Raw genomic sequence first — 8,946 nt, 5'->3', positions numbered from 1 at the left:
ACAGAGAATTTGTCTATCCCTTCCCTATGGTTTGTCTTTTGTTTTAACTTTATTGTACGATTATTTAATTTTTTTCGTCTTTTCCTTTCTTCCCTCCCCTTTTTTTGAAAACAAATAAAAATTTATCTATGAAAAATATAAGGAATTTCTTTAATACACAGGGGATTGAATCATTGTGGCATGAAAATGAAAAATATAAATAAGAAATGTGAATTTCCGTTCAAATGAGCAGACCTTTTCCCCATTATATTAAATGATTGTATGCTATACTTACAAGCAGTTAATATTACATCCATACAACACACACACACACACAAATATAAAACTCATCAACAAGGTTATTTACTATATAAAAACAATCCAGTATTTATTTAAATTAAATACTTAGGGAAACTCATATGTACATCAATGTCAAATGCAAAGAAAAATGTAGATATACTGGTAATTTTTTTTTTTTTACAGAATAATGATTATTAGTATTACTAATACATTCCCAGGACTGCAAACCATCTCCACTAAAGTTTTAATACAACATGATTAAAATGGCAGACAGCGACAATCTGGTTAATTATTCCACATATTCTAACAAAACCAACTCCATTCCTAAAGAAAAAAATAAATAAAAAGTGATTGAGACAATCGTTTACATTTTCCCCCTTCGTTACAATACATTTTATATGAAACCGGTGTTCTGGAGTAAAACCCAGAGTGAATGCATATTCGCGTGTAAACAAACAGTGAGTGTTTTAGTGAGGGTGTGCTACATATATCCTTCTAAAATCTACATTCAGGAATAATTTCAAATTCAGGAGTCTACCATTTATAGTTCTCACCAAAAAATAATAAAAATCCATAAAGGAGAAAAAGCAGACGTGTACAGGACAATTGCTGTACAAAATGGAAATCAAAACAACGATTTTCTGATTCAATGGTATTATGTTTCCCCAGATATAAGCACACAATTACTTTTATATACAGGATTTTCCTTTACTATATGTAACAATGGACCAGATCAGTTTAATATTGTTTGAAGAAGGATTCCACCCACCCCCCACCCCTGCCCAATGAGAAGCCTGAATTTGCCAGTATCAGTCTGATTTGGTAACCCTGAGGAAGTGCAGTCCTTAGCTTAGTACAGGATTCATTCCAAAATAATACTGCTTGCTCTGTCCCAGACCCGATCTTCTCCGGGTCCTAAGAAACACTATAACTGTTGTAGTATGTGGCCGTTGCATCTGCTAAGACCGAGATAAGACTGGTTTCTGAGGGCTGAATATCTGATGCTTGTGAGACCTGGACATGTCCGTGGATTGTCATTTCACTTGGATCATGTAGCGAGGTATTTAAATATTGGTCAAATTCATTTCTGTCCATGTCGCCAAGAAGTTCCGCTTGACTAATCTGGTCAATGGCGTCGTAATGGGGATGCTCAGGGGGAGGGGAGAGCTGGCCAAGGTGGGCATGGTAGTTGTGATGGATGGAATGATAAGTTGAGCTGTAGTAGGCTGGGGGGCAGTTGGGTACTGGTGGAATCATCGATGACCCAGTTTGGGGAATGGGCACCTGGCTAAGGTGACTGCAGAGGATGGGGCTTCGGCTGCTGTATTCATAGACGGCTCCATTGATATGGGGATGGCAATCTTCAGAGCATGGGGTCGAATAAAAACTCTGATCTTGGTCAATAGCTTCCAACGGGGACATCTCAGGTGGGGTCGGCAGCCCATAGGGGTAAGTTTGGTCGTGTTTGCTCCCATTGCTCGGAGTCTCTCTGTAATGTCTCATATCTGGCAGAGCAGATCCAGGGTAGCCGCCATTCTCCTCTTTCTCCACGGCCGTCCTACACCCCCTTGTGTCCGGCACGGAATTCTGATCCCTCGACAGGCTGCTGAGCAGAAAGCCAGTGTCTACCCGCTTGCAGATCCTCTTAATTTGCTTCTTTCTCCTTGGCCGATACTTGTAGTTGGGATAATCTTGCATATGCTGGACCCTCAGTCTTTCTGCCTCCTCTACGTATGGTCTCTTTTGGGCCGGAGAGAGGGCTTTCCAGGATTTCCCTGCAAATCAAACAGGACACAGAATGGCAAGCTGTTAGCAACCAGGATATGTTGCAGAGGATATGCCCATCAACAGGCCAGATGTATTAACAGGGGAATTACTTATTATAGTAGCCAGATAAATACATGGCCCAGTGTTCCTAAACCTTTCAGGGAAGGTTACAAAAATTGCTAGATATTACAAACACTAGTGTTTTTTTTATCTGCTTTTATTTGTTTTGTTTTTTTAACCAGAGTAATTAAATATTATTAAACTAGATGGTGGGTTTATGCCAAGATGGAGACAAAAAAAAGACTGAAGAGAATTTTATAATGTATCAAAACTGACCTGCAATTCAAACCAATTCAAATTGGTTGCTAGGACCTGTATCACTAGCAACCATATAACAATAGAAGAGATTCAAAGTCAAACCATGCCCTTAAAATTACTTCAAAGAACAAAATACAGGTATCGGACCCCTTATCCGGAAACCCATTATCCAGAAAGTTCCAAATTACGGAAAGGCCATCTCCCATAGACTCCACTGTAATCAAATAATTCACATTTTTAAAAATGATTTCATTTTTCTCTCTAATAATAAAACAGTACCTGTACTTGATCCCAACTAAGATATAATTACCCCTTATTGGGGGCAGAACAGCCCTATTGGGTTTATTTAATGGTTAAATGATTCCCTTTTCTCTGTAATAATAAAACAGTACCTGTACTTGATCCCAACTAAGATATAATTACCCCTTATTGGGGCAGAACAGCCCTATTGGGTTTATTTAATGGTTAAATGATTCCCTTTTCTCTGTAATAATAAAACAGTACCTGTACTTGATCCCAACTAAGATATAATTACCCCTTATTGGGGGCAGAACAGCCCTATTGGGTTTATTTAATGGTTAAATGATTCCCTTTTCTCTGTAATAATAAAACAGTACCTGTACTTGATCCCAACTAAGATATAATTACCCCTTATTGGGGGCAGAACAGCCCTATTGGGTTTATTTAATGGTTAAATGATTCCTTTTCTCTGTAATAATAAAACAGTACCTGTACTTGATCCCAACTAAGATATAATTACCCCTTATTGGGGGCAGAACAGCCCTATTGGGTTTATTTAATGGTTAAATGATTCCTTTTCTCTGTAATAATAAAACAGTACCTGTACTTGATCCCAACTAAGATATAATTAATCCTTATTGGAGCCTAAACAATCCTGTTGGGTTTAATTACTGTTTAATTTTATTAGCAGACTTAAGGTAGGAGATCCGAATTATGGAAAGACCCCTTATCCGGCCCAGAGCATTCTGGATAATGGGTCCCATACCTGTACTGGTTTTCTAACAAAATAGGGTGAAGACACACAGAGCTACTAGTAGCAGCTACTTGTCGTGGCTACTAAAACAGACAATGCTGATCATTTACTGATAATTGTCTCTACGTGTGTTTAGCAGAGGCAATTCTCAGTATTGTCTATGGCAGGGGATTTTCTGGAGTTTAGTAGCCATGAAAAAGTAGCTGCTACTAAGTAGCTCTGTGTGTCTTCGCCCTAAAACACAGGTTATCATTTATTGTAGCATTGTAGCAAATTAATTATTAAATAAAAGAAAAACAAAATTTTAAGAATGTTAATATCCCCTTCCTGGACTCCTACGTGCCTCAGTTATTTATGGAGGGTAAGCAGCCCCTAATGTCTGTCAGCATAGAGCGCTATCAGTGGGCTCCGTGCAGAGCTGGGATGTGAAACATTTCCTGACAGTACATCACAGCAGTGTAGGCAGATAAGAGTTAAGAGGGCCCTGGTGATTTCCAGGCAATCAGTGCAATCAGGCAACTTCCTCTGAATTCCCAGCGTTTTACTGAAATACAAAAACACAGGGATCCCAGGGCTAAAAACCAGCTCTCTAGCCCAATTCCAGCATATTAAATATCGGGTGAATATAGCGTGGGTGGATTTTACATTTATTTCCCTATTTACATTGTTTACCTATTTGCCACATTCTCATCCACATATAAATGATACATATAAATAATAGTGCACTCTTACCTTCCAATTTGTGCCTGTATGTTACCCAACCACTTAGATTGTAAGTTCTACGGGACAGGGACCATACCTGGTGCACTCTTACTTTCCAATTTGTGCCTGTATGTTACCCAACCACTTAGATTGTAAGTTCTACGGGACAGGGACCATACCTGGTGCACTCTTACCTTCCAATTTGTGCCTGTATGTTACCCAACCACGTAGATTGTAAGCTCTACGGGGCAGGGACCTCCTTCCTACTGTTTCTCATAAACCATGGCACTTATTCCCTGTGCATTTATACTTATTTATTGTATTTATTATAACACTTGTCCTCCCTGTGTGTAACTGTGTATATTGTAAGACTGTACAGCGCTGCGTACCCTTGTAATGCTTTATAAATAAAGTTATATCTATTACATATATACATACAATAAATCAGATACATATTGGAGCATAAATAGGATTATCTCCTATGCATCAGTAGAAATAATCACTTAAATAAACAGCTCTGCTATTTATTACTCTATATGCACACTTAAATCTCTGAATTATTGCTGAAAGCTTTAATATTTAATTCAAATTAAAAACAAACAACAAATTGCTAAAAAGATGCAATGCCTGTCGACAGACTAAAATAAGTTAAAATGATTTACATTGTTTCCTATGGGGCAAGTCACATGGATATCCAATTGCCTTGCAGAAAACAATATCTTTGATTTAAACCGACTGCTACAACAGACTTGTTTGGCATCGAACATTGCTTAAAAATTGCCCCCATTTCTCTCCAATCGTATACAATATATCTCTGTGACTTTACTGAAAGTATTTCTTAAAACTTCAGGTTTCTGGATTAAACCTGTTGCTACTATTTTTTTAAAAAGCAAATTAATCCATATCTCCTGGTAAGTAATTGCGCTTAGGGCTGAATTTATCTAGATAAACTTTATAAGAAAAGTCTATGTATTGTGCTTACGTTCGGATTACTTTGTGATTTCGGCCAGTCAGCTGACGCCAGTTAAATGCCTGCTAATTGTCAGCTCTAATTCTACGCATTTGAATAGCCTAAACAAGTTAACATGTAAAGCAATACAGGTTTCATACCTGTGCGCATAGGGATAATAATTCACATTAAAATTGAGGGCATATTTACCAAAATAAAAAAATTATTTTCTAAAAAAAATTGAATAAAATTTTCAAAACTGTTATAGATTTTTTTTTAAAAAATTTGAACGAACAAGCCCCATAATGTGAAGTTTTGTATGACTTATATGCACAGGGCAGAGATTGTTGCCTGCCCCACATGCTATAAAGCTGAGAGTAAGTATCTAACAGGTGCAGGTAGGTCGTAGAGACTCACCGAGCATCTTGCTGAGCTCCGCATTGTGCAGGTCCGGATTCTGTACAGCTAGCCTTTTCCGCTCGTCCTTAGCCCACACCATAAAGGCGTTCATGGGTCTCCTGATGCGGGTCTCGGAGCCCTTCTCTCGGGGAGACCTGTGCGGGGACAGCCCGTCCGAGAGGTCTTCATCAATGGGGGAGCAGTCCAGGCCCTCTGTCCAGCTGTAGGATCCCATCAGGGTAGTCATAACTCCAAGCAACACCACGGCTGGCTGGTTAGTTCTAGGTTTGTCAGGCTGCTTATTCCTTGTACTTCAGGTTCTCACCCACTCCTGTCAAGAGACACTCCTTACAGAGTGTGCTGGGACTTCCTGGCAGCTGGTGTATTTATCAGCTCCTAAGTACTCACTGCTCCAATGGCAAGCCTTTTAGGCACGGCTCGGCCCCTCCCAAGCATCCTTACAGAGTGGAGTCACCTTACCCACAGCCCCAGGCTCTAACTGCTCATACACCAAGGGAACCTGCTGTGTCCTACTCCCCGCTCCACTCACTGCCGCCCCATCCAACAGCCCAACCGCCCACACCAACTATACAGCCCCCACATCACAGGCACTAACAGGAAACTTTCCTAAGGATTGTAAACTGTAAGCTCTTTTGGGCAGGGCTCTCTTCCCCTCTTGTATCGGTTATTGGTTGCTTTATATGTTACTCCTTGTAGAGTGTAAGCTCTTTTGGGCAGGGCTCTCTTCCCCTCCTGTATCGGTTATTGATTGCTTTATATGTTACTCCTTGTAGAGTGTAAGCTCTTTTGGGCAGGGCTCTCTTCACCTCTTGTATCGGTTACTGATTGCTTTATATGTTACTCCTTGTAGAGTGTAAGCTCTTTTGGGCAGGGCTCTCTTCACCTCTTGTATCGGTTATTGGTTGCTTTATATGTTACTCCTTGTAGAGTGTAAGCTCTTTTGGGCAGGGCTCTCTTCCCCTCCTGTATCGGTTACTGATTGCTTTATATGTTACTCTGTATGTCCAATGTATGGAACCCACTTATTGTACAGCGCTGCGGGATATGTTGGTGCTTTATAAATAAATGTTAATAATAATAAGGGGCAAGTAAGTTGGTGAAAGAACTGACATTTTATATATTTCACTGGTTGTTTGTTAGAGCTATTTCATAAAAAGTTCCGTTTTACCACATTACAGGTATGGGACACGTTATCCAGAATGCTCGGGACTAAGGGTATTCCGGATAAGGGGTCTTTCCGTAATTTGGATCTCCATATCTTAAGTCTACTAAAAAAAACAATAAAACATTAATAAAACCCAATAGGATTGTTTTGCCTTCAATAAGGATTAATTATATCTTAGTTGGGATGAAATACAGGTACTGTTTTATTATTACAGAGAAAAGGGAATCATTTAACCATTAAATAAACCCAATAGGGATGTTCTGCCCCCAATAAGGGGTAATTATATCTTAGTTGGGATCAAGTACAGGTACTGTTTTATTATTACAGAGAAAAGGGAATCATTTAACCATTAAATAAACCCAATAGGGCTGTTCTGCCCCAATATGGGGTAATTATATCTTAGTTGGGATCAAGTACAGGTACTGTTTTATTATTACAGAGAAAAGGGAATCATTTAACCATGAAATAAACCCAATAGGGCTGTTCTGCCCCCAATAAGGGGTAATTATATCTTAGTTGGGATGAAATACAGGTACTGTTTTATTATTACAGAGAAAAGGGAATCATTTAACCATGAAATAAACCCAATAGGGCTGTTCTGCCCCAATAAGGGGTAATTATATCTTAGTTGGGATCAAGTACAAGTACTGTTTTATTATTACAGAGAAAAGGGAATCATTTAACCATGAAATAAACCCAATAGGGCTGCTCTGCCCCCAATAAGGGGTAATTATATCTTAGTTGGGATCAAGTACAGGTACTGTTTTATTATTACAGAGAAAAGGGAATCATTTAACCATGAAATAAACCCAATAGGGCTGTTCTGCCCCCAATAAGGGGTTATTATATCTTAGTTGGGATCAAGTACAGGTACTGTTTTATTATTACAGAGAAAAGGGAATCATTTAACCATGAAATAAACCCAATAGGGCTGTTCTGCCCCTAATAAGGGGTAATTATACCCCTTTTAATAGGAGAGCTATTTTGATTGTAAGCCTCTGTAACTGCACAAGACATTGCACATCACCTTGCTGTAAGCAGAGTTGCTGTCACATTCACCGAAAATGGTTAAGGAGGAATACAAATGGCACCCTACCTGTGCACATTAATAGACACGCATGTAATAAATAGCTCTCACAGCATTGTGACACTTTCCATTGTTGGCAATCAAAGCCCATGGGGGCAATAGCCCTTAGCCAGGGTAACGACACATGGGGTGTTTAGTGGTTCCTTGTCTCTGTGACTCTCCCACAAAACAGAATTTTGCACATCTGTGAGTATCACTGTGGTTTTGCGCATAAACATATAGATTGCCACAATATGGCTTTTTATGTGCCACAACCACCGAAACTGTATTGGATTTATTTTCAGAGACAGTTCTTGGAATGTTGTTTTTTATTCTCTGCAAAATCTGTTTATATACCCCTAGCAGTGCAGCTGGAGCAGTCAGTGGTGCATTTGTACTTTCAAATATTTGATAAAACCCTCTACCAAAGTGGTTCGTGTACAAAGCTGAATGTGCCAGCGTCCGTCCTTATGCTATGAGAGTGTCCAGTCGTCGGCTGTTTTGTCTTTGTTCCTTGTCGTTTGTGGTGCTGCTGTGTGTGTGATGGGCAGCGTGTAGGAGTCTCCCCATTGTGTCTGTGTGACAATTAGCATTAATTCCATGTCTGCATTTAGCATATGTGCCGTGTGTGTGTGGGGGGGGGGGGGGCGAATGTCTTGTTTATGGGAGAAAAGCAGTATGAGCAACAGTTACAATGTGAAGTTTTTATTTTACAGGTAAAAATGTGCAGCAAACAATGTACACGTTCATTTGTTTAAAGTGGCCTGACTGCAAGGACAACAAAAGGTTAATACACTAGGGCCAAATGTCAGGCACCCCCAGTGTATTCCTAACTAAGGGCTGCACTGCCATCTTTTTGGACCATTTCCCTTTTGGCTCTCCAGACCTGGGTCTGTTGTGTTGCACTACTGTGCACATGTGCTAGTCTACAAGAGCGAAAAGGCTACAAGTCTGACTATAGAAACACTGGACCAGTGCAATTTTTTTCAAACAGGAGATCCTGTTGGTTAAGTATTTATTCTGGGGGTATAGTTTCCCTTTAATGCAGTGGGGTATGCAGCATATTCGCTTACCCTTTACATTTCATTTAAATGGAAGGGAGCACTAACCCTTGTGAATAACAGGTTAAATTAATTAAATGCTGGCAGCTCCTCATACAGAAATGACAGAAGCAATACAGGAGCAGTAGTATAAAGATGGCCAGAGCCCGGTACTGTACAAAACTGTCCATTGAATTGCCCTATAATTACTTTATTACCCTTGTGATGGCCCAATAAGCAGATAAA

The 8,946-nt window shown here is 39.7% G+C and overlaps 1 protein-coding gene across 1 annotated transcript; it reads right to left on the bottom strand.

Annotated features, from left to right (window-relative positions):
• Nucleotides 1-341: 341 nt before the first annotated feature.
• Nucleotides 342-5,754, bottom strand: sox7 (SRY-box 7). The gene is given in 2 exon segments (NM_001016326.2): nt 342-2,054; nt 5,427-5,754. Coding segments are annotated over 2 exon segments (1,089 nt in total). The 5' UTR covers nt 5,656-5,754; the 3' UTR covers nt 342-1,194.
• Nucleotides 5,755-8,946: the final 3,192 nt, after the last annotated feature.

The sequence above is a fragment of the Xenopus tropicalis genome, chromosome 5 (genome assembly GCF_000004195.4).
Source record: "Xenopus tropicalis strain Nigerian chromosome 5, UCB_Xtro_10.0, whole genome shotgun sequence".
NCBI lineage: Eukaryota > Metazoa > Chordata > Amphibia > Anura > Pipidae > Xenopus > Xenopus tropicalis.
The sequence above is the reverse complement of the archived record's forward strand: the minus strand, read 5'-3'. Positions and strand labels throughout refer to the sequence as shown.